Below are 26,779 nucleotides of genomic sequence, written 5' to 3'. Positions count from 1 at the left end.
TATTTTCTTATACACCAACGGTAATAAACGGTAACAAAACGGCTAGTTTTTGCTCTATAAATACAATCTCACAAATACATTCAATCACTCCAACTTTCTCTTCTTCTCTAAAAATTATTCTTCATCAAATTTTCGAAGAAAAAAAGAAGATGGCTTTCACGAGGTTATTTTTAATTATTTTGGTTATCATACTCACCAGTCTTGTATTTATCGGAGAATATCCTCCTCGTGTGTTTTCTTTATTTTTACGAATACTTGTACTTGTTGTTTATCCATTACTTTGTATTGCAATATTCATTAACTAATAAAATGCATCGTAATTTTTAGTACCACCATGGCAAACTTGGCAAAGCTCGAATTCATCGCTCTTGATATTACTGGGAAAAACTATATGCCATGGACTCTTGATGTAGAAATGCATCTTGAGTCATTGGGTCTAAGCGAGACCATTAAAGAAAATGGTATATCTTCATCACAAGAAAAAGCAAAAGCTATAATATTTTTACGACGACACCTTGATGAAGGTTTAAAATGTGAATATCTCATCGAAAAAGATCCCATGGCTCTGTGGAAAGGATTAAAAGAGAGATTTGAACATATAAGGGAAGTTATACTTCCGACCGCCCGTGATGAATGGAATATGTTAAGATTCCAAGACTTTAAAAAAGTCAGTGATTACAATTCAGCGATGTATAGAATAATCTCGCAGTTAAAATTTTGTGGACATGAGGTTACAGAATCGGAAATGCTTGAAAAAACATTTTCCACGTTTCACGCATCAAATATAACACTACAGCAACAATATAGAGTGCGTGGATTTGCGAGATATTCTGAACTCATCGCCTGTCTTCTTGTGGCGGAAAAGAACAACGAGCTATTAATGAGAAATCATCAGTCCCGACCCACTGGATCAACAGCATTTCCAGAAGTAAATGCTGTAAGTAAAAATGAATTTAAACCTGGAAACCAAAATCAAANTTGCCCAACTTCGAGAAATGCTACACGTAGCCATTAAAGAGAGAGACGAAGCTCAAGAAAAGTGCCAAAATGTGTTCTTTGAGAAGATTTTGATTCAGCAGAAATTGAACCAATCTGCTCCGAATTCTGGGATTTCGAGCATTGAAGAAGATGATCCCAGAAAAGGGATTGAATTCAGTAATGTTTTCTCTTCCTCAGATTGTGACGAGAGTATTGTTTCGTCTCCACCGCACTTCCAGCAGCCACCAGCGCCACCGCAGCCAGCAGAAGAGGTGGAAGCAGAGCTTCCCATCTTACTCGACAGGCCATTGCCAGAAAAGGGGAAGCTTTTGCAAGCAGTGATGAAAGCGGGGCCCCTTCTACAAACCCTCCTCCTCGCCGGCCCTCTCCCGCGGTGGCGCCAGCCTCCACCCCCCCTTGACACCAACCAGATCCCGCCGCCGCCGGTGGTGATCCCATCATCACCAACGCCTCTTCCAACTCTATTGTCCAGTCAATCATCATTACAAAACAACATTTTGAAGGTAAATAGGAAGAGGGGTCTGCCTGAAAACCCCGATTCTTCTCCCATTGAGCTGAAATACCAGAAGGGATTTCTCCAATCGCCATTAATGAGCTAAATTATTAGCTTTTAGTGCTGTATTTTATGTTTTTCAACTTCTGCAATATCTTCTAGTGATTAGCTTAACAGTAGTTTGGATGAAGTGAAGCTGGACAAAATTGAAGATTTTGCTGTCTGCTTTTTTGGCCTGTAATCTGGTTGGAGCACTGTCTCTTTTGTAACGTACAAAGTAGTGTTGCCATATCAAAAGATCTTAATTTTATTTGCTTTCCACCATTAGAAGCACAGTGAATCGCAGTTCCATCAGAGAATGAAGCCAAGTAGATTTTTTTTGGGAATAAATATCAGTTTCAAATCAAAAAAACAGTTTGAACAATCTTATTCGGAGTCGGGGATATAAGAAACTGATTGTTTCTGTCTATTTTAATAAACGGATTACTTGAGAGTACTCCTTTATGAAGAAACAATTACTAGAAATTGGATTTTTTTTTTTTTCAGTCGTTGGATGTTGAACTTGGTTGAGAGACTTTGAAACCTTTTTATAAGATGAGTTATTGACAAAATTAATCTATTTTTATTATTTTAATTATTCACTTATCCAAATTATTTAATTCTTTATTCATAAACATGATTCTGATTAAATGTGTATTGATATAAACTTTACCACTTTAATTACAAAATACAGTATTTTAATTCTTTTATTTAAAAGAACAATAAATTTAAAAATTAATTTTAAAACACATACTTTTCATTCATTTCAATAATAAAAACTATTTTTGACTAAAGTTGCCACTTATATACTCGTTTCTGTTAATAATATATAGTCAAACCCACTTTCAACTCTCAAACAGGAATCTAATTATTTATTCTTCGAAAAACAAAAAATAAAAACAAAGAAAAAAACTATTATATAAAATGAATGTTTGAGTTTGTATATGAATATAATAAAATCTTTAAATGGAGAGACGGCCAAGACCACAACGTGTGAAAGGCACGGTTTGGCTGCTCGAGTAGGTTCCTACATATCAAATTTGGGATCCACCTCCAAATCTTTTTTTTTTAAAAGCAATTTCTTTAATTGATAATTTTATCTTACATCAAATACTTTAATTTAAATGTTACCTTCTCGAATAATTAAATCTTCCAAAAGCTACGCAAAAATTATTTTGCACGTTCTACGAGACGTGACTACTAATTACACAAGTTTTTCAACAAAAGTGCATAAATTGTATTATTTACCCCTTAAAACACTACATTCACCCCTAGATTTTCAAATTTATGATTTCTCCAAGAGCTTATTGATATTTATAAACATTGAACATGTTATCGTGGCTGAAGCGCTTGTTTTTATTAAAAAGGATTGAGTACAGAAAAACATAATTAAGTCAATGTGAACTCTATTTCATTTTTTTCAGCTTCATTGATATTAATTTTGCTACAAAAAAAATATTCCAATTTTCTCCTACTGAATCATAAATATGTGTGTTCGGGCAAAGATTGGCATAAATTTGGCGCGAAAGGCGGTTGGAATTATAGGCAACCGAACCCCAATAAAACAAATCAAGATTGGTCCACACGGTAAGATAAAGAGAAGAAAAAAGAAAGAAAAAACCATTGAAATTCAATGCCCGGATCACATTTTCTCGACTCCAACATTCCTCTACCCCTAATTTCCACAAATCACAGCACTCGCACTCATACTATACATGGACCCGCCAGCCATGCTACCAATAATCATCTCATCCGGCTCTCAAATGGGCGTTCGAGCTATGAAGTTGATGAGCAATTGTTCATTGATCAAAAATTCGATTTTTTCTATCAATACCTTCTTGAACGAACTTATCACACAGAGTTTATTTAGTGTGACTTGTCTGACTAATATAATTTGCACACTATTACATTAGTTAGGAGATTTACCCAGTCTACACCGAAAGATATCAACTACGTTTCCCACGTCGTATAAAAATAATAATAATTGTCTCATCCCAAACGAAAAAATTATAAAATTGTAAAAGAAAAATATGTAACTTCTCTAAAATTTCAAATTCGATCATCATATGTATGTTGGCGGTTATCTTACGTGGCATTCCGGATACGCCTCATGAATCCATAGATTCTCAAACTCATATGGCAAATATTCAAACATGCCAACCCAAACAAACAATCAACGGATTGCTAACAGCTATAGTCCACAGCAAGTTCTTTGTCGGATAATCACATGCAGGTGTATTCTGTCTGTATGTCATTTTCTTTTTCCGCGTGAAAGCCACCAACAAACACACCCAATTATGGATTTATGAAAACTGGCAATCGAGAATTTTGAAAATATACAATAGACATGAGAATGTAAGAACGAGAGTCAACTTAACTGACAACTAATATGAATTACGCAGCGGGTTATATTAGCACAACTGAAAATCTTACTAGGAATGAACACTCAAATCCCTAGCGTGAGCTGCCAATTCTGTAACATGGCTGCCATCCTGCAGATTAAACAAGTCAAAAATGTTATTAAGTTCCAAGTTTCTGACACTTCAAATCGAAGTTGAGTTACCCCTATATAACGCACAAAAATAGGAGTTCATAAAATAACTTAAGTGAGAGGTGGAGAAAGTGTCCTACCAACATTCCTCAGGATTCGCTACTGCGATTATTGTAGTTGTGGTGGATAAATTTGGTTCAAATAGCTTTAAGTAAGCATGCAACATGGGTCGAACATCAGTATAAGAGACATTTTTCCAGAGTTTTGATGGGTGAAACACACAAAATTTGACTGGCAATAACATATATATTGCAAAAAGAAACCAGCTTGCGTTCTTTTGAATGAAGGAACCAGCTCCATACATCAAGGAGAGAGGCGTTATTTTCCCTATCTTAATCATCCTCGTTGTAATCTTGATTATCTCGTTGATTGTGTTTCTGAGCATTATACATATCAGCAACCTGATTTACCAAAGAAATAGCTTAGATTTAACACCTTGCCAGCTTCAGACAAAAAATGAAAAAGAAGCTTGACTGAAACCAAGAAACTGTAATATTCATTTACCATATCAGATGACAATGCCTGCTTTGGATTCTTACACGCAACAAGCGTGGAAATCGTAGAGAAATTCCCTTACGAAAACAAATTTAAAGAGAAAACAAAAGAGATGGGATGTCAATCCATTCGGTTCATAGCAGAAATAAATTAACATATGAAACCTAGAACTTGTGAATTTTGTGGTGGTACCTTCTCAGGATTTACAGTACCAATTGCAGCACGATGAACAGGGCTGATAGTTAGATCTGCAGCTTTCACCTCCCAAACCTAAATGAGAACGCAACTGATACACTTAATCATACATATATAGAAACATTTAAATTTTTGACACAGTGAGCCTAAAGGAATTACATTTCCTAAAAAGAGAATAAATCTATATAAAGATAAAAAAATTGGAAATCTTTTTTGATCACCCCTGTCAGAGTTCTCGTCTTCAACAGAAAAGTTTAATATTAACGATAGGAACACTTCCAGTTTTTTGCTGCTATTAGTCAAGGACGTAGCTGTGCATGTAAATTGTAGAATACATGAAATTTGTACGTAAAGCACACATAAAGCAAAAGATGCAATTGCTACCTCAGTTGGTTCGAACCACACATCTGGACTTAATGAATCTGAATACCTGTAATACGACTGGAGATTGCATACACATCAAGCATATAAAGAAATTAATTAATACAGAAAAAACACATCCATTCGGATTCATAAATTAATATTTGAATTAAACAAACCTTTGGCTTGGGAATTACTTTAGAGCGAGGACTGGCAGAACGTTCTTCAAGCAAAAGACAGTGCCTAAAGAGACAAGTCTAGCCATCCAGTGACGCCAATATGTTGGCTGATAATAGCAAGAAGCAGAACTTACCGATTTTGCAAATGCTTTGAAACTCCTGTCATTATCGTAACAAGCAAGGAGAAAGGCGCCATACACACCTATAAGGAAAAAAACAAAACAGCCGATAATTCGAGAAGTAACTAAAATTAACTGTCATTTCAAATCTAAAACAATCACATTTTGTAAGCAAGATAATGCATTAAAATGGATACATGCATAGCATCAACACATATTTGATCTCAACTGAAGAGAGTATATATGTGAATTACAGGTATGTTTTCCCCTTCCATGGAATGCAGCAATGGGAACCAGATCCAAAGAATCACCAATACTGCAAAGCATAACTATTAACTGTAACCTGGCATACATGCAGAACAAATTCAGAGATCAGCCCTGCCTCTCCATATAGTCCTTTTTCAATTTTAACCATTTATTAGACCGTTTTGAAGGCTCATATGTCGCATCTCTATTCAAGGTTTTGATAATCCTCAGAACTGAAAAGAAGAATTAGTGAGCATCATGAAAAAGGAAATATGTCAATAGTTGACAGCTTTGACGTGGACAAAGGAGTTTTGAACTTTGAACAAAATACACGAACAGCAAACGAACCTTAATTTTGAATGTCTCAAAATACATTAGTGTGCATCTCAAATTCATCATGACATAAAACCATAAAAATTAGAATCACCTGGAACTAACAGCATCTTCAAGAAATTTTTGTATTTCCTCGAGATCATTTGATGTTAGTGCAGTGGCAAACTGAAAAAATCCAACTTCCTCCTGAAATGACTTGTAAAGGTTCTGCATATATACACATTCAAGTGAGTAATAAAACACTGTACATCATAAAGAATTTTTTTTAAAAAAAAAAAAACTGATACAAAATAAAAAAGAAAAAGGATTCTGATTGAAAGATTGTAAACATCAAAAATAAAGTTGAGTAAAAGCTTAATTATTGTGACAGAGACAAATTTCATATATTTATCATCATATACTTATGATACGTAAAATATCATTAGAAGTTGTTAAAGTAAATTAGAGAATAGTAACTGCAAATCACCTGGTTGAAGATTCAGCATTTTATACAATAAGCTACACAAAAGTAAATATTTTCAAGCACAAGCTCATAAAGCAAAAATAAACATACCTTAGCTAGCAAAAAACATGTAAAACTTGAAAGACAGAGTGTGTGTTTGGCTGTGCTCTTGATTCAACCCAAGAGTTCAAACATTGTTTCGGCAATATAATTCAAACCACCTTCATTACTTTCTTCTTGAATTTTTTACGCTCCGCATCAATTCACAATTCTAATCAACTATCCAAATATAATAACTACACAATCCTCGCTAATACTCTTTCTATCTATCAGTCAATACATTTATTTTACCTTTTTCATATAATTTGTTTAAAAAATTATATCCTAACAATCTTCAGACATTTATCGAGTTGAGTTAAGAAAGCTTATGCTCTCCAATTCAACAGTATCACAACCATAACGATCACGTGAAGATGGCATAGTCGCTAAAAAGATACTGAGACAAACAACTTCATTTATCACTAGTTCTTAGCAGGGACTAGAGTCCTAAATAACTAACCCACAACGGAAATCATACCTCTCTGCGAACATTAAGTAGCTCCCGTAGAAGTTGTTGGCCGTTAAGATAGAGAATATCAAAGGCATATATGCACAGACTTTAATTTCACTAAACACAACATTTTTCTGAGCACGTGTACTGAGAATCTGCAGAAGAAACAATATCTACAATATATAAACATCTCAAGACAAATGTCTGATAAACATGATAAACGATAACCATAACATTGGTAAATACAAAACAAACATAAAACGATATGCAGGTGCTGCATGAAGCACTTAAAATTGCGGCATTTGAATGTGCAAAAATTATATTAAATAAGGTAACGTTGAGACTTGAGAGAAGCACTCGAAAGAATTCATAAAGGAAAAAGTTGAAAGTAGAATGTTAATGACCTGTTTAGCTTATTAATTCAGAGAAAATATCTAAAATTATTTTACATATTCTTCATTCCACATTCAGATCCAATTTCAAACTTTAGATGAACCAACCCATTCATAATCATATAATAGGTAACTTCGGAGTAAAACTTCAAATTTCTAATTAATTCAAGTATTTTTTAATCCATACGCGGTTCCAATATCTAACTTTTAGATGTAAGCATCCATTGAATTAAAGCTAGATTGATAACAGAAGTTGAAATTTCAAAAATCAAAACCATATCCATTCACAAATAATTTAGTTAAAAACATGTCTTCTGACAGGCAGATATCAAAAAGAGGACTGAATGTACACAACATAACATGGTTATAAAAAGGTTCGAGATTTGAGCAACTATTTTCTAAAAAGGTTATTTGATATGGAGGGCCAAAACAGGATCCGGTACCTATAAAAGTTATGCAGCATCAATCATGTTTTCAACCAAACATCTCAGGCTCTGCCTAGCCATCTTGATGGATTGGAGCATTTATAAATATGAAAGTTACAAAACCACTGTTTTTCAAGAGAGACAGGATGCGTAAATAGATCAAGCTGCTCGATTGAGGATAAAAAATTCAACAAGAACCTTTGGTTTTACTTTCGAAATAAAAAATAGAAGATATCTTAAGAGGCAATTAAATTCAGTTTTAAATGGTTTTACTTTATGCTAAAATATCAATGATCAAAAGTCACATATCTTTAACAATCAAGGCCTGTGAAAAATTTGCAACTCCAAAGATCATTACATAATGAAGAAACTGATATCAAAGTTGTATCTTTATGAAGCCATTCGCTTGACTTCATGTCTCAAAATCATTAGTAAATTCCCAGTTCATATTTATTGCATCATGTTTCTATAATTTATGGTGAAGATAATAAAAATAAAAAATCCACTACATTTCCAGTACAGTTGTGTATAAGTGCTACCGCAGCCCAACAAAAGGAATAATAAAAAGCAACACTAATTAAGCATATCAAATTTCATCTTGCATCTAACCGGTGGAGTGAGGGCCCTATTCTTGGATGGTGTAAGTTAAGTCAGCATTGACAAAAAATTGTTTCAAATAAAACAAAGGAAGATATAACATCTGAACAGAGGACAAATCTATAACAGACAAGTCACAAAAGAAACATCTTCTTCGACCCCAAATCATATAAAAGGATAACCAAACTGCACTCAAGTACCTTGGCAATAAGCCGAAAAGTATAAAAACTTTGGAAACAGTTAATGCTTCTGGTTTCCGCATCAAAGGTTTGGATGATCGACTGGCTTCAGCCACAAGACCCAGATCTCCAAGCTCCTATAATCAGTTAACATTGAAATGATGAATTCAATAAAGTCCTTGATAGGAGAAGATGGAAACGTTTGACAAAGATGAAAGCAGGTCCATCGTAGTTACTCATAGCAAAACACATCAAAGCTAGAACAAACCAAAAGTTGACTGCGAGCACAATCGACCAGATGATCAGCCACTCAAACAGCATAAAAACATCACCTGCATTTGGATGAACTACGTGCATACCACCACAATCACATTCTTCACTCCTGAACTGATTTTTTCATTGCATAAATGTCTGCCATCATGTAGATAATCTTATTAAAAAGTCTCATATGTTTACTTGTTTCAGAGTATTTTTGCCAATGAAATTAGAAGTGTTGTCGGCAGACAGGTGAATCTGAAATTTGAGGAATACAGAACATTTTCAGACCTTTTGTTGATGATACAGAAAGTATTTCTTAACAAAAATAAAATAAAATAAGCTTTCCTCTTAGCTTTAAGCTGCATCTGCATTAATTTTCATTATAAACTCATGTTTAATTAAAATCCATGTTTCCTAATGACCACAACGAAGATTATGCAATTTAAAAAAGAAAATAAAAATTTCAAAACTTTCAATTACACTCCAACAATCATCTAGAATAAACTCATCACATTGTATTGCTTCTTAATATGTGCTTCTTTTGCCCCACAAGCCTCTGCAAGGGCCTTGATAATTGAGGCGTCCCCAATTCCTAGCTCCAACCCCTCATGCACGTATGCAATCCTATTTGCCATGAGGTACACCACAGGCACTAAATCATTCGGTGTGGTCTCGATCACAGTCCTAAGCATATTGTACACGATCTCAGTAACAGCAAGTCTCCCGGATTCCTTTGATATAGCATCAAAAGCCTTAACTACGAACATAAAAGGCACCATCTCTCCCACTGCCCAATATAATGCCCTATTCACATTGAAGTTCGCAGCTTTTTTCTTCAACTCCACTAAGCTCTCCTAATAGACAACCTGGGCTTCTTCACCACCACGGAGTCTTTATCCGAATCAGCAGTTCCGAACCCACCCTGTTTGGACATTAATTCTATATTTTTAATCTTCTCCTGTTTCGAGCTCGCCGGTGCACGGGTATCTTCAGCTACGGTTGGACCAATTGCAACTTGTTGGCCATCCTTTGACAAAGTCTCAGCAAGAGCATTTCCAGTTTGGTCTAAATTTGAGCTCTTGGGGCTCAATTGGCCATTCTCCGCATCACTTTTGATCGGTTTAGTAACGGGACTACCTGAATCACTAGCATTAGGATTCAAACCAGAAGTTTGTGAAATGCCAGCGGGGCTTTTAAGCTTTCTGGGAGATTGCTGCGGCTTTCTGCTGCTGTGACTGCTTTTTCTTGGAAGCATTGGACATGAGGACATCGAATGCAGAGGGGCGAGATGTGGACATGGTCTTGAATCTAGGGTTTGACCTCGCAAAGAGGAGCGAAGTTTTCGAGGAAAATGAGACGAACAGTTTGATTGGGAGTAGTTTCGCTGGGAGATTGAGATACCGATGGAGCAACAGTGTCATAAACCGGGTGAAAGTATCAACCGGCGGTTGGAGGAGGCGGCGAATGATGAAATGGCGGGAAATTCTGAGAGTTGTAATTTGATTAGAATGCCAAACCCCTTAAAAACTCCAAAAACGAAAATTTTGACTTAAATATAAAAAAATAGACTCAAATATAGAAAATTCGACTGATCTTTGACTTAGAGATGAAAACAGAAAACTTTACCTTTATATAATTACGTAAATATTCAATCAAACATTACAATAGTTCAATGATAATATATTATGATATGCAAAAGCATATGATTTGAATCTGGATTGAGTCAAAATATGATTTTATTTTTTATTTTATTTTAACGAACATGTATAAAGACTATTTTATCTTTTAAGTCACTCTCTTTAACCAGATTAAAAGATCACACTCTCTCGGATTAAAATAAATTAACAAATAATCATATATATTTTTAGGCAAAAACTTGTATTAGAAGATCTCACAGGTCGTATTTTGTGATACGGATCTCTTATTTGGGTCATCCATGAAAAATTATTACTTTTTATGCTAAAAATATTACTTTTTATTGTGAATATTGGTAGGGTTGATCCGTCTCACAGATAAAGATTCGTGAGACCGTCTCACAAAAGACCTAGTTATATTTTATTGATCTCATTAATACGCCATGTTTTTAGCATAGAACTCAGCCATTGTTTAGCTTGTTATGAAATTCACTGGACTTGGTACAGTGTTCCAAATAGGGTTAATATGTCATAAATCAGTGTAATTATTGGGATCGCTGTTGCTAACAGATTAATCTTCCAAACACTTGAATTGTTATTGTTTTAACAAATAAGAACACTTTTAAATGTTTAAAATTTATCTCTCTGATATATAACAAATCATATATCACTAATAAAACATTTATTTATGTCTTTTAACTCGGAATTATTGATTTTATCATGTATTCAACTCTATTCATCTTTATTTATTTATATATGACGTGATAATCCACAACATTACATTAAGTAAACACTCGTGTTGACACAATAACTTGCAAATCACGTTAATAAGATAAATCACACCAGAAATACGTTTGTGACAAGCTTGTCCGAGAAGATGTTGATACAGATAATCGAACTATTAATCATTGATCAAACGTTCATATATTTCATTAACTCGAACACCTCATCAAAGACAATACTTGTCACGATCATTGATCATATCAGAAGCAGATATGACATGTTTTCATTGAACCATATGTCACGATCTTTGATCATAACACAATTAAGCAGGGGGAAATTTGATTTTACAGATGGGGTATTACTTTATCTGTATGACCTTATACGTAGAATCAATGATCAAGATTTCACGTGAAACTCACATAAAAAATAATATGTGATCAAATCTAGGTCATTCCCTACAATATAGTATTATCCCATGATAGGTCGAAAGACCCGACAAGCATATATGACATGTTGTCACCGATCTATAACGGATATCAACCATCCATTTCAATCTATATGGATTCTATAATATACATTAGTGATTCACTCTCAATATTATTTAAAAGTTATTGTTATTTGGCCTCTCCATTTTCTATTTTTATTTTTTAAAAAATAAATGGTTAAAGCTGTTTTAGAATTCACCAAATTCGATAGTGGGTTCTAGCTTTTATCTTTTATTTATTTATTATTTAATAACAATGACCATTTTTCTCAATAACAAGGATCATCATCATTATTCTTAAACACTCTTTAATTGGTGCAATCATCAGTTATTTGGCTCAATGCTACAAAAGATTAGAATCACATTTGTGTCATATCTTTCATTATTTTATTGAACGTTGGGCTTATTGTATTACACTAATAAGTGATTAATAAAAACTACATGGGTATTTTCAAATTATTATTAAATTTTCTTGCACTAAAATGTCTATTTCAACCTATCTTTACGACAACTAGGCCTACCATTTTTAGTTTAAATGCAAACAGTGTAGAGAAAAGAGACAAATTTTATACTTGGCCCGCCATGCTGGAGGATATAGTATATCATTTTTTTAGCTAATTTGTTAATATGATAGTTGACATATCCTCAAAAATTGAATTTTGTTGTAAATCAAATGATGCATTGCTGTTTGTGTGCGTGTGTGAATAACAATGTAGTAGTTTGTGGAAAGATGCAAAGAAAAATAAATTTACTAATTTGAATATATTTAGAGATGTAAAAATATTTGTTAGTTAATTATAATAATTTATTCTTATTTTTATTTTATCACGTTGGTTAAGAAAATCATGCTTAAAAGATTTAGTGGTTTTCATATTATACCAATATTTAATAATAATAATAATAATAATAATAATAGAGTATAAGCTTTAACTCCAATGATTTCACTTTGTTTTTCTTTGCAGTGACTCGGGTTCAAGTCCTCTCATCTTAAAAATAGGATTTAAAAAATAATAATAATAACAATAATAATAGTCAAATTTCAAAAACCTAAACCAATAATTCAGTAACCGTAAAAAGACAATAATCAAAAGATACAAAATACATGCGATATTAGGCAAAAACAAAATATATACTCCAAAGAAGCTGCTCCCTCCATGACCGTTCACCTGTCCCTTTCTTCCTCTTCACTCTTTGCTTTGATCTACCTCCACTCAATCATTCCCAAGGTCTGATGTCCTTCGCCAGCGCACTGTGATTGCTTGTGGTGGGGAAGAGGATAAACTACTGATGGCTTGATGCATTTAATGCGGGCGTGTCCCAATTTGATTTTTTTTTTAAGATTTTGCGTTTCTGTCAAGCTTAGAGGAACATAAGCCACATATTTTTCATTAATTTGGTGTCCCGTATTGTCGTTCTGCAACTGGGTATGGTTACAGTTAGTTGTTCTTAATATTTGGTCTGGGTTTGTGTTTTCTGGTACATGTATGTATGTGTTGACTGTGGGGAGAGATTAAGCTATTTCAGATCATCGTTAGATCTTTCTTGAACTTCAACGTGTGTGGATGGGAGAAAAATAGAAAAGGGTTTGTTGGGTTTTCTTAAAAAATTTCTGATAATTAAGAGCTTTCAAAGTTGATTTCTGAAATGGAGGGTAGAATGAGGAGACAAAGGCAGAAGAGCCCAGAAAGAGCTATTGTATGGAATGAAAAATCCCCCAAACACCTCTACAGCCATCAGCATCCACAGCAGAAGGCCAAAGTTCCGGTAGTTTACTACCTATGCAGGAATTCACAGCTCGAGCATCCGCATTTTATCGAAGTTCCACTTACTTGCCCCGATGGTCTTTACTTGCGAGGTATCAAAAAATGCAGTTTGATTGTGGATATTTGTTTAAATTCAAGCAATCGGTGAGTGAGATTTTCTTGAATTTCAACTTCTGCCTAAGTTTCGAAAATGCGACCGAGAGTTTAATTGGTTGAATTTTGAATTTCGTGTTTTAATTTGGAGATGTGACTGAAATTATTGGTAGCTTGCATTCTGTGTTTGTTTTGAAGATGTGATCGAAAGGCTTAATTGGTTGAGAGGCAGAGGCATTGCCTCATTGTATTCTTGGTCTTGCAAGAGGTAAAATGGATCCATTGAACTTTTTATTGTTTGACTTGGAATTCACATTTATTTGTCTTTAGGAGAGCGTGCTAAAAGATTTTAGTGTAAATTGGTGAATGCAGGAGTTATAAGAATGGTTTTGTGTGGCATGATCTTTGTGCTGATGATCTAATCCTTCCTACTCGTGGGAATGAATATGTTCTCAAGGGCTCAGAGTTCTTTGAAGAATCCAATTCTGGTATGTAGGATTTTTTGTTCTAGCATAATGTGCAAGCTTTTTTAGTACAGCACGGTGTAATTGCATACACTCTGTGGCGTTGTTTTGTTGGTGTATTGTAAAGTGGTGGGAGACGTTAGACCTATGGTTGATACCTAGTTATGAAATTTACGTATATTGGCATTGGCCAAGGCATTGCTCTTGTCCTAAACAATGGAATTGAGAAAGCAACACCATAAAAATGTACGTATGGAATTTGCGAAAGGATAATGCAATATTTATCTCATGCATTTTTATACTCCTGAGAGGGGGATTGATGCAGAAATATGTTGTCACTTTATGCAAAATATGAGTTAGCCCTATTGTTTTATAGGCCGCTTTAGTCCTGCTGGAGCTGTCATATTAGAGAATCAGAAAGCATTACCAGAACCACCTTCTGTCAGAAGTCAGGAGGAATCGTCTTCTTCATCTAGCTTGAATGGGAGAGCTACAAAGAATTCTCAAGATGATGAAATATCTCCCCCACTTCAACGTCCTTGCTCGTTTGCCTTGTCTCCAGAGTCTAGCACGGGGAAAAACTCGCCTTGGAATGGTTCTTTGAGCCTAACAGAGTACAAGATTTATGCAAATGATGGTCTTGCCGATGCTTCAACCCAAACAGAGGAGAATGCCAGCAGAACTAGTCAAGTTCGAGATACTTGTACAAGAGGTGTTTCAACTGATGATGGGACGTTAGATACTGAACCCTACGATACTCATCAAAGACAGATAGTTCCTACAACAGGACCCGAGGAAATTTGCAGAGATGTTGTTTTTCCACCTCCTTCCACATCCAGTGCATCATCAAGCGGCAGGGTAAATTCTAGCGGTAGAGTAAACTCGGATGGTAGGGTAAATACCTTAGAGGCTCTCATTAGAGCTGATGCTATGAAGATCAACAGCTTTAGGATTCTTGAAGAGGAGGAATTTCGAATGCCATCCAATGTGAGACACAGGGCTTCAAATATAGTAATGCAATTAATTTCTTGCGGTTCATTTGCAATGAAAGATCACAGCTTTGGCCTCATTCCAACTTACAAGCCAAGTTTTTCACATTCCAAATTTTCCTCCCCGTTGTTCTCAACTTCATCAATGTTAGGAGATCTTGATTGCCTTGCAGAGAATCCTCGTATAAAGAGCACGAAATTGGAAGATAAAGGATACTTTAGTGGCAGCTTTGTTGAAATGAGTATGTACAAGGAGGGAATACCCACCCAACAACGATCTTTATCAGACAAAGCTGACAGGTCCGTTTATCTTCTCTGTTCAGCTTTACATTCGGTTGGCAACCCAACTGGTGGTGGGTGAGGTAGCAGGCAGGTGCTATTGGTCCTTCCCTACACTACATTTTTGCATGTACATACATATTTTTCCTATTAGGATCTAAGAAATATTGACTAATAGAAAAGGAAGACATATTTATTTAATATGAAATATAATCTAAGAAATATCTCAGTCAAGGTTAGAATCCTTTTACAGGAACACTACACTCACTCTCCTTACCCCTAGCACAAGCTAGTAAATACTCAAAATGACAAATTAACAGAATGCCTCTAACCTGCTACGACTCCCCATTTTATTCTACTTCTCTCACACATCTAGATTCTTCCATTGGATTGAGACTCTTGGGCCTATGTCCAATATATTAGGGTCCATAATAATATAGTCCCTAACATTTCCCTATGGTGTATGTGACAAAACATAAGGATCTTCCACCCTCCACAAAATAAAATAGTCTAAAAAATTTTGACTTTTAACTTCGGCACTAATTCTGACTCCTGCCAGTGGGCAATCTCATGGCTGAGGCTTCAGAAACTTTTCTTTTTCATGCGATCCCATGATTACTCGATGCCGTGAGTTGAATGTTTTACAATGTCGTGCTCAATATATATCTCTCTCTATGGCTTCGTGAATTGATATGTTAGGTAGTAATAATCCCCATTCTCACAAAACTTATAGATTTTGGCTATGTTATAAAGGCTATTGGGTCATGAAATTGCTGTGCAGACTTATTAAAAACGTGAAATGATCTCTTGCTTCGAGGATTTTACCATTACCCTTTCAAACCAACGTTTTCTTAAATACTTGTATCTTCTCTGAGATGAATAAAATCATTTGCCATGCAGAAGTATTCAACAAATTGATCTTGTTGATTACAAGGAAGAAGCAAGTTCCATTCGATTAAAGTGCATTCCAAGATCCATCAAGGCTTCTTTAACTACCCAGCCAAAAAGCGAATCTATGAGATCTCCTCTTTCCGATGTATCTAGAATCTCGTCTGATGCAACTGAAATTTCAAGAAGTATTACATCTGGAACATCCGACGACGGGAGCAAGAGAAGCACCGATCCTCTCGTGGGACAAAAACAATCAACGAAACCAAAATCCTGCAGAAATGGAGAGGAAAATATGATCAAAATCGAAGAAAGTTAAGTTCCAACTCGTCTCAATCTTTAGTTCTGGCTCTCAAACTTACTAGTTAACTACCTTTTCTTATTCATATAGCTTGAGATTTTTGCTTTCTCGTTTTCTGCAACAGGCTTGCTTCTGGAGCTCGGGTTATAATACAATCCAAAGCACCGTACGAGGGCGAATGCAACTCTTAGGGGGCATGTTTGATGATTTAGGAGGTAGAAATTTGTGCAGAGTCCATGGAGGTGGTGTGACTACCTTGTTCTATCCAATGGCTCTCTCCATTTGTTGTCGAATTTCTTGTGAGTCTGGAAACTGGAGGAGTTTGCACTGGTGAATGATTTTTGAACCCATACTTATGGTTGGATCTAATGGTTTCAAGTGGATCTTTTATCTAATTCAGAAGCAGTGGTAGGTTTAGCATTTACACGATTGAATGGAAATAATAGATCGAATCGATTTAGTTCAGAAAATTGGCTCGATTTATTTTGTAATTTGGTTTCTGACTTTGGAAATATCAGTTTAATTGATTCAATGTTCGTTATTTATTTTTATTTTTTTAAAAAATATAGATATAGATTAAATCCAATGTCAAGGATATATTTTTCTGACATCAAATGATAAGATAATTTTAAATATATTTATTTTATTTTTCACGATTACTTTATGGAATAAATAATATCAATCCATACATGTATTAATATTTTCTAAACAATTTCGCTCGTTTGACTTTTATTAATTATTAATTTTCGTTTTCAAGAAAAATATGCTGTCTTCGTTATTTTGATTTATTGTAAAATTGATTTGTTTGATAACAGAATCAATGGATTTACTCCAATTTATGCGAGTGATATTTTTGACCTTATTGTTTAATAGGATTTCGAGTTAGTCGATGAATTTTTCTCATACCATGATCACATCATTATATCAAGTTTCCACGTAAGAGTTTGAAAAGTCTTTCGACGTAATAATGAAAGTTGAGAGAGAACCACTTAAAATAAAGCATCGAAAAATCAAGATGATTTCAATATATTTATCAAGAAGGGTTCTAATTGCAGTTTACATGGATAATTCCATTTTTGTCTAAATTGCGAAGATTGTATCTAAATTTCTTTATATGGATGAATTTCTAAATTTATTGCAAAAAATCGAGAATTTTGCTCCCAACACAAATACAGAATGTGGTTGTCCTTCATTCTCGATATATTTTTTTCTTGGTACCACCAATTGCAACTCCCAACAAGAAAATAATTTCAAGAAATTAAAATAATGGTTTTANATTCTTATCCTGGCACCATCATCAGAATCAGAGTGAAATTTTAGAATCTGAAGAATCAGAGTGAAATTTCAGTCTATGTTTTGTTTATATTAATTCAATATATTATTAAAACTTATTATAACTCAAATGCCTATTTTAACCACTAACATAAAGTTGTTAAAATAAGAAAAGATTGATATGAAATGACATTAAGCTCATAAAGGGTTTTCTTCTTCCACTTTCTCCATTAGTTCTACTCGGAAATCGAATTTTCCAGCACAGAATTAGGTTTTAAAAATTCTTATATTATTATCATTATCATCGTCGTCGACGTCATCATCATCATTTATATTTTTATTTATTAAACTTCAGTCATAGACAGTGATTGATTTGATCCGCCAATAAGATCTCAAACTAATTTTAAAACCTTATTATTTCAACTAAATATTAAATAATGTAAATATTAATAATAAATATAAAAAAATGACAAACATATAGGAATCTATTTGAAAAAACCTCCGTTCATATTTCAAATGGCAATTTTCAAAAACCAAAATTAATCTACCACATATATAGTTAGTACGTACTTTTATCACTAATACATATAATGACTGGGGAGTGGATGGATAGATATCAAATGAAGTGGATATCTCATAATGTTTGTCAGATTTTAAAATAATACAAAAAATTCAGTGATATAATCTCACGAATAAAAATATAAGAGATCATATCACAATAAACCTACTAAATAATTAGAGTTGAATATATGAACTCAACATGTTTACCGTTATTCAATAAAATTATAAGTCATTCACTTAAATATAATAATAAGATAATAATATTGAATCGTAAGAGGTTGGAAAAAAGATATAAGAGAAGTCAAAATCAAAATACTAATCTATTATATGGAAGAATTTTTTGATTGTATATATCTATACTTATAATTTCTTAAGATATACTACCATTGATATATATATATATATATATATATATATGATTTTCAGATGTTGGCAAATCTTTGGCGTGACAATCAAATTAAGGATACTAACATAGTGCTGAGATTGTTGCAATCCTTGTAATGACTTAATTATACAATATACATGTAATTTATTCTATTTTTAAAAAAAACAATACCTCGGAAAGTATCGATGAAGTTGTAATCATATATATTTATAAAAAATATGTGATGCCGATGAATATTTGAAGTTAAAGAACAAGCAAGAGAGTTTCATATATAGAATCAAAATTCACCTATAGCAAAGTTTACGACACAAAATGACTATTCTATTAACAATCTGTAATAATTCAACATTATTCATGCCGCACATTGAATTTGTATGGCAGTATTGCGAGTAGCGAGAAACTAGTCTATAACCTAAAGGCAACTCTGGTCGACGGTGAGGTTTATCGACATTGTTTTATTTCCTAAATTTAAGTTTCAACAAAGTTAATTCTCACGGTTTCACGTAAAACTTTAACTTTTGAATTCTTTAGTTTTGAAATTTCGGAGAGTTATATCTAATTAAAAGTCGAGTAGAACCGAGACCAATATTAATTAATGATAAGACGAACCATAAACATAATCATAACCAAACTCGAAACCGATACCGATACGAGTACAAGTTCTCATTTTTCTTTTCGAAATACTGTAAACGAAAATAATAGCAAAATATAACCACAATTAATTCGAATTTTCACTTTATTTCTACTAACTCTGTGTATTTCCCCTTATTTTTATTGACCTTAAATAATAAAGTTTGTCGATAAGAATTCAATTCCACGAATTTTCACGCACGTCCTAGAATTCATAGTTTTGTTCATGTTATTTATATAAGTGCTCAGCACATGATACGTGTGTTGAAATCATGTTCTGAGTTGATAAATCATGACCACTCATTCAACCATAATATATAAATGATTGATCATGATTTATCACTCAATACAAATATCATATGTGAAGTAAAAATACTATCCGTATTAATAGCAACAACCAAACCCGAATTCTTATTCAATAAAATCATATTTAGCACTAAATTATTTAATTAATTATCTCCTCTGGACAGTGCAACGTGACGTATGTAGTAAATAACTTTGTCCGTGAAAAGGGTCGGCGAGATAATTCATTCAACCTCCTATTCTTTGTCCTTATTTTGAAAAACCAGCGGCCGAGTCTTCGAGGTGTCACGTAATGGTGCCCACCACTCAAACAAATCATTTTAAATCTAATTTTATAATCGAATCTTTAATTTCATGATAACAATCATTTTATTTAATGAATAATAATCTTTTAATCGAGCTGTCACCTAATGTTTTTATATTTTTGTCATTAATAAGATCGAGTTCAATCTATCTCGTAAAATTTATCCGTAAAACCATCTCAAAATGTTTTTTTTTTTGATAAAAAACAAAACAAAAGTAAAAACCTAGCTAGTATGGTATATGTGAGATGATATTTTTGACAATCTATTTGGCAAATTAATCGTGTCTAATTTTTTATTTGTGGATCAACTTTAAATAAATTTCTGTTGAATGTAGATAAATGTTATTGATTGATTTACTAGCTAGTTGAAGAGTGAACGAATCAGTATAATGACAAAATTATAACTTTTACTCATTGATAAAATTTGTTATAAAACTTAATCCATTAATTGATCAAATTCAATGAAAATAAATAAGCGATTCAAAAATTTGTTCGACAAAGTGGCCCGACATACTTTTGGTAATCTAACAATCAAAATTTGAAGATAACACAAAACGATATATATAATATCATACCAAACTAGAATATTCCAACCGATTACGTGAAAAAAAGCTTATAAACCAATTTGCTTGACAAGTTGAAATTTCACCTCTATATACCATTAAGGTAAGAAAGTCATACGTAAATTGTTCATAATTTAGTTTTTTTTTCCCCAACGAAAGACGCACTCGCTACAATATACAATAAATATACTCCACATTAACATACAAACGACGCTAACCAACTAAATACATTAATCAAATAATGTGCAAAAAACACGTTCGAAAAAATATTAATAAAAAAAATCAAACTTCTAATCATTAATCATAAATCACCTACTCAACCAACTATGAGTTAGGTTTTTGATAGAGTATAAAATACTACACAAAAACTCTTGTGAGACGATTTCACGGATCAATTTCGTGGATCGAATATCTTATTTGAGTCATCCATAAAAAATATTACTTTTTATGTTAAGATCATTAATTTTTATTGTGAATTTTGATAAGATTAACCCGTCTCACAGATAAAAATTCGTAATACCGTCTCACAAAAAACTTACTCATAATAATACTGTATAAAAAATATCAATTATCAAACCAAATAAATGCCACATTAATATATTTGAGTCGGTGTGCTAACTAAAATATTCACTTGTTTTCTGTTTGTTACATTTTTAAATGAAAAGAGTAAATTATTTCCATTATTTTCGAAGTATATGTTGACTACTAATAAAACATTTACTTCAAAATTAATAGCTCCTCAAAAATATTTCAATGGCCTTTTATTATTATTATTATTCATAAATAAATAATATAATTCTTTATTTGGCTAAAAGCGAAGCCCTACAGCATATCAAACTCACGTGGTACAATTCATAGCACAAAGACAAGCAAAAGGATGAACAAAAGAAAACCTCACAAATTCAGCAAATACAGATATCAAACAAAGTTTGAGAACATGCAAGTCTCTTTCGATGGCCCTCAGTAATCATCGCCGGGCACTTGCTCGTGAGAATGGCTGATGAAGAAGACCTCATACACAATTCCGGCGAGCCCGCCGCCGATCAGTGGTCCGGCCCAGTAAATCCAGTGGTAAGACCATGTGAAGCTCACCAAAGCAGGGCCGAACGCCACAGCGGGGTTCATTGCGGCACCAGTGAAAGGTCCGCCGGCCAGGATGTTGGCTCCAACGATTAAACCAATTGCAATTGGTGCTATGATTCCGATTTCACCTTTCTTTGGGTCAGCAGCGGTGGCGTACACAGTGTACACAAGCCCGAAAGTCATCACAATTTCGAAAACGAACGCACTCCATACTGATACTCCGGTGACGCCAAATGTAGGGATTGCCTGTTTAATATGCAAGAACGGTTGTCATTAACTCATTCTTATGACAACTGATACCAAGAAAAAACCACCAAAACCATCTTTTGACTTTCACGTGAAAATTGACTTCTTAGCAACTCTTTCACGGCCGGATACATTAACATTATCCAAAGTTTTGACTATGATAGGAACACAACAAAAGGTAGACTAAGAAAGGTGAAATCAAAGCCATGAAAGGGTTTGAACAAAATTCACTGCCAAAATTAGGAACAAACATACCCAGGTACCAGTCGACACGGTGAGGAGTAAGACGGCGATGATGGAGCCAAGCAACTGAGCGATAATATACAGAACACCACGAATAAGACTGATATTCCCACCAACAAACAATCCGAAAGTGACCGCGGGGTTGACGTGACCGCCGGAGATGTTAGCAGCAACAGCAACCGCCACGAACAGTGCGAAACCATGAGCAATCGCCGCCGCGACAAGCCCGGACGGAGAGGCTGGTCCGGATCCGGTAAGCTTGTTATAAGCCAAGCCAGAGCCAGTTCCAGCGAAAACAAAGATTAGTGTGCTGATGAACTCGGCCAACGCCGCCTTTACCACGCCGGGCTGGCTGAATTCGTTGCGGTTACCGAAGGCGACGCGGCGTAGGGGAGTGTTGAAGTACTCGCTGGACTGCGGCATGGCTTCTGTAAGGATCAGGAAATGGGGCGGTCGATGAAGTGAGTGAGACAACCAACCTTGGGGTGCATGCTTATATTGGAAAATAGCTCAAGGGGGCGACTGGTTTAGCCGGTTGCCGGTGTAAATTTGCGGTCTAATAATTGAAAAAATAGGAAAATTGTGGAATATGGGTTGGGGAGTGGAGCCAGGCTACAGCTAAGGGGTAAGCCAAAATCATAATAATTGACTGACACGTACCCGACTGGATAAGGGCCACGTCATATGATCTATCTGATGTGATTGAATATATAGAGGTCTTGCTGGTCTAGGGCAACACCCAAACAAATTATATATATATATACAAAAATATGTATCTACGTGGTGGGGATGATGTTGGTAGTTCCTAATGAGTCTTACGATCGATGGATGAAAAGGGAATATTCCTCAGCGAAACCTTTTGCCTAGCTAGATGTTCATATAGTATGAGTTGAGTCATGAACAATCTTTTTTCTCGCGACAAGTTGCAGCACCTCAAGTTTTTTGAATGTCAACGAACAATGTATATGAATGAACTTTCAAATTTCGGAAAAAATGTATGCGAAAAGTATTCTGATGAATGCTCGTAGATGGATGATTTAAATAGTACTGAGTCAGCGGTATCACATTAAAAAAAACACTCATTTGTGAGTCACCGCATCGCACAGGGCGAAGCCAGCCGGCCGCATGTGTATTTCACCGAAATCAAGTCTATCAATGTCTTATGTCTTCAAAAAACTTCTACTGCATCTTGAGACCCAAACTCTTAACTCAAACTTGGAACTAATAAAGAAGATTATACTTAAATCACATTATAAGATAACTCCACTTCTTTTCATTAGCTGCTTATTACTTATCTAACAGATTTTTTTAGAGAAACAAAAATGGATGCGTGAGAATATCCTTAATTGTTTAGTGAAATAATGATCGATGAAGCAACATAATCCGTCTGGATACGTCTTGTGGCCGATTTGCATCTGATTGTTCATAGTAGTTTGGAGACTGTTCCGCGAGATGAATGAATATTCGAGAGGTTGAGCTGGGCAGCCACCTTTTGCATTTACGTGGACGTATCAGCCGAATATACTCCAATTTACATAATTATCATTACAACTCTTAAAAATTAAATTTTGAGTTTTAAAATTTGTTTTTATGGGGTGCCATATATTGCTATCTTTTGAAGTAGATAGAATATAAGATCAATTTGGGGGAGTTTCCTATACCCATCATCTACTGTTTATAATTTATTAAATGATATGACAATAATAATAGTCTAAGGCCTTTGAGGAATTCTTGGTCTCACAATAATAATATGGGAAAAATCTATGAGTAGGTCTCTTGTGAGACGATTTCACGAATCTTTATCTGTTAGACGGATCAATCCTACCGATGTTCACAATAAAAAGTAATACTCTTAACATAAAAAGNACAAATATATTTTTTATTTAATATAAAACTAGGTAATTTGTCAAGTGCATGTGCAAGGTGATTTTAAATTTCAAACAAATCGAAATTGATGACAAAAATCGCAATATAACTTGAAAAACTTTTGAACGATATAGAATCAGTTAGCTCATATATATTTGGGACCCAGATTCCAGTCGAAATTTTTAAATCAAGAAAGTTCTCCATTGATGTATATAAAACTTTTTTAAAAATTAGGAAATTAAATTAAATTTATTTTTTAATATAAGGAAAACAGTCCTCATTGGGTGTGGTCCTAGCTAGTAGGTGAGCTAATATGCAAATACTTAATCAATTCGTTTGGTAGAAACATAAATTATTACAATTTCATACTTATATTAAACTTTTTATAAACTATAATATAATGTTTGTTGAATCGCACACTTGCCTCTTTACACTTGTTTTCCTTAATATAGTTAGCAGTAACATTATATCACAAAACGATAAGTTTCGATCACCGGAAGATTCTTGTTCTCAACACTTTTTGATAATTACATAAACTTATTACCCATGAAAATGATATCGTGATATTAATATTGTTTGACACAATGGTACAAAAATTATAGCTAGTGTGTGTCTAAACATTACAACTAATCTAACCATTTAATAATTCCAATTTTCAACATCGCGTTTTAATAGCTTTATAGACGAAAATAATTATTACACTCCGATAATATGTCTACTTAATTATACTAAGTGAAGATAACATACATGTTACATGTACAAATAAAAACATAAAACAAAAGGGTTTTTAAATAATTTTCTTAATAATTTTATTTAAATTATCGATTAAAAAACATGTCACACATTTTTGTGGGCTAAAACATTATTTTCTACTAAAAATTTAATTTTTGCTTGTTGTCTTCTTCTAATTTTTGTGGAGACGAGTTATCCTTTTTCCCCCCCGTTTTTTTTAAAAATTTCCCCCCGTTTTTAAAAATTTTTATTTGTATACCAACTCGTCTAGCGAAGTGAATTTAAATAAAATATAGGAATTATAAAAATTAATTTTTTTTCCTTTTCTAGTTTAATTAATGAGATGGCCACAACGTGACGAGGACAATGTACATAACCTATACAAAAAATATTTTAAATTTATTTTGGGAGGAGTAGTTTTGTATGCAAATTATTGAAAGCCGAGATCCATAAATCTAGACCGAGTCTCTAATTTCTAAGACAAAATGCAAAATAACATATAGGAATGATTGATTATTAACATTAATACAATAAAAATATGTAATATAGCATACAAGAAAGATCTCAAAAAAAATAAAAATAAAAATCAACCCACGAAATTTTAAATCAGCCCACGAAATATTCGAAATAGATATGATATGATTTCAAAATATAATTTGCATATTCCGAAGCAAGCAGATCTTAGGCAATCGACCTGGAAACTTCTCTTATTTGTCTTGCTATCATTATTTTATTTTGGTAATAATGAGAGTGGAATGACACTTAACGTTAGGGGAATTGATTGCAACATGGCCATGGCCTAGAGATTTTGTACTATCTTAAAACCCAGCCCCAGAAAGCATGAAAAGATGTGAGGTCGATCAACTTTTTACTTGAATTGTCTTTGATTTCGTAAATTTGGATTTAATAGAAGGATTTTAAAACTAGATTTTAAATTTTTTTTTAATTTGGGAAATTTAAAATCTATCAAATTATTATTATAACACCCTTGATCGACCGAAGTTCAAATCACCAAGAAAATTAACTAAAAACTCAGTTTGCCAAAGTTTTGAAATAGCTAACGTCCATGTATACTGACGGAGCATCGTGCATGGACGCTCTAGTCAAGAACCCGGACATCACCGAGAACATTTGCCCTACGTCCCGGACGCTAGCCCAGCCAAACGTCTCGAATGCCTGTAAAATATTCTCAACTCATGTCGGATCGAGTCGGTACTTTGAATCTATTTAAAGAGTTTGCTTCCACAGTATTTGTGAACCGAGTCGTTATTTAAGGGTGGAGAATCTGGATAGTGGATATGGAATGAATACACTTGGACTCAAACACGAGTTTCAAATTATATCCTCTTGAATATAATTGAAATCTATTACATAAACTTTTATGATATTGTCACATGAGTCAATTTTGTGAAACAAATCTCGTATCAGATTGGACACGACTCGTCTCGTCTCACGGATATCACAAGACGCCTACTCTGATACAATTCCCAATATAAAATTCAGGCTTCTAAAAAAAGTATAAAATCCACCTAAACTAAATCCTCCAAATAAATAAATTTGAAATAATTAATCAATCAAAATATTAATTGGGAACTATGTAATGGGATTGATTCACTCTCGTAAAAAAAATATATTACTAATTATGCCAATTCATTAAAAAAATTTAGTACGTGTCTTGACGTGACAGAATAGACAATTCAGGAAAGAAAGGATGAGAATTTCAATCTGAATAAGTTATGGGAGAGCATTAAGGGTTACCATCGATACCAACTTTTATATTATGAAAAGTGTTGTCAATACCAGCCTGGCTTTTCCTTCCAACATTTTGTTATTTATCGCCTGTGGGATTGTCTCTTATCAATTAAAAACAATATCTATATTTATAACTATTTTTTTTGGGCATATTTAAATGACTCTTAATATCCATAAATAGAAAACTAAAATAACAGTTTATGGAATTATTTGGATACAAGAAAATGATCTGAGGAAGGAAATTCGAATTGCTTCATTCAATGATAATAAATTGAAATCTGTCGCGCTGATTCATAAATAAGCAAAAAATGAAACACGGGAATTTCATGTACATGAAATAGAAGATTATCCAAACAAGTGAAGTAAAGC

The 26,779-nt window shown here is 33.8% G+C and overlaps 3 protein-coding genes and 1 pseudogene across 3 annotated transcripts; 2 read left to right on the top strand and 2 right to left on the bottom strand.

The window, feature by feature from the left end:
* Positions 1–981: 981 nt before the first annotated feature.
* LOC140966813 (uncharacterized) lies at positions 982–1,620 on the top strand. The gene has a single exon (XM_073427112.1). The coding sequence runs from the start codon at positions 996–998 to the stop codon at positions 1,596–1,598; it is 603 nt and encodes a 200-aa protein (XP_073283213.1). The 5' UTR covers positions 982–995; the 3' UTR covers positions 1,599–1,620.
* Positions 1,621–4,194: 2,574 nt separating this feature from the next.
* LOC140972806 (DNA ligase 1-like) lies at positions 4,195–10,360 on the bottom strand (annotated as a pseudogene).
* A 2,425-nt stretch (positions 10,361–12,785) lies between these two features.
* On the top strand, positions 12,786–17,013 carry LOC140987749 (protein SOSEKI 3-like). Its single transcript, XM_073456405.1, has 6 exons — positions 12,786–13,548; positions 13,748–13,817; positions 13,922–14,037; positions 14,390–15,302; positions 16,182–16,484; positions 16,595–17,013. Exons 1-6 carry the CDS (start codon positions 13,338–13,340, stop codon positions 16,659–16,661), a joined length of 1,680 nt encoding a protein of 559 aa, XP_073312506.1. The 5' UTR covers positions 12,786–13,337; the 3' UTR covers positions 16,662–17,013.
* A 4,259-nt stretch (positions 17,014–21,272) lies between these two features.
* Positions 21,273–22,534, bottom strand: LOC140987741 (aquaporin TIP1-1-like). Its single transcript, XM_073456393.1, has 2 exons — positions 22,073–22,534; positions 21,273–21,817 (listed from the first exon to the last, which is right to left on the bottom strand). The coding sequence occupies exons 1-2, from the start codon at positions 22,481–22,483 to the stop codon at positions 21,449–21,451; spliced, it is 780 nt and encodes a 259-aa protein (XP_073312494.1). The 5' UTR covers positions 22,484–22,534; the 3' UTR covers positions 21,273–21,448.
* Between the last annotated feature and the right edge of the window lie 4,245 nt (positions 22,535–26,779).

Source organism: Primulina huaijiensis, chromosome 1 (genome assembly GCF_012295235.1).
Source record: "Primulina huaijiensis isolate GDHJ02 chromosome 1, ASM1229523v2, whole genome shotgun sequence".
Taxonomy (NCBI): Eukaryota; Viridiplantae; Streptophyta; class Magnoliopsida; order Lamiales; family Gesneriaceae; genus Primulina; species Primulina huaijiensis.
The sequence above is the reverse complement of the archived record's forward strand: the minus strand, read 5'-3'. Positions and strand labels throughout refer to the sequence as shown.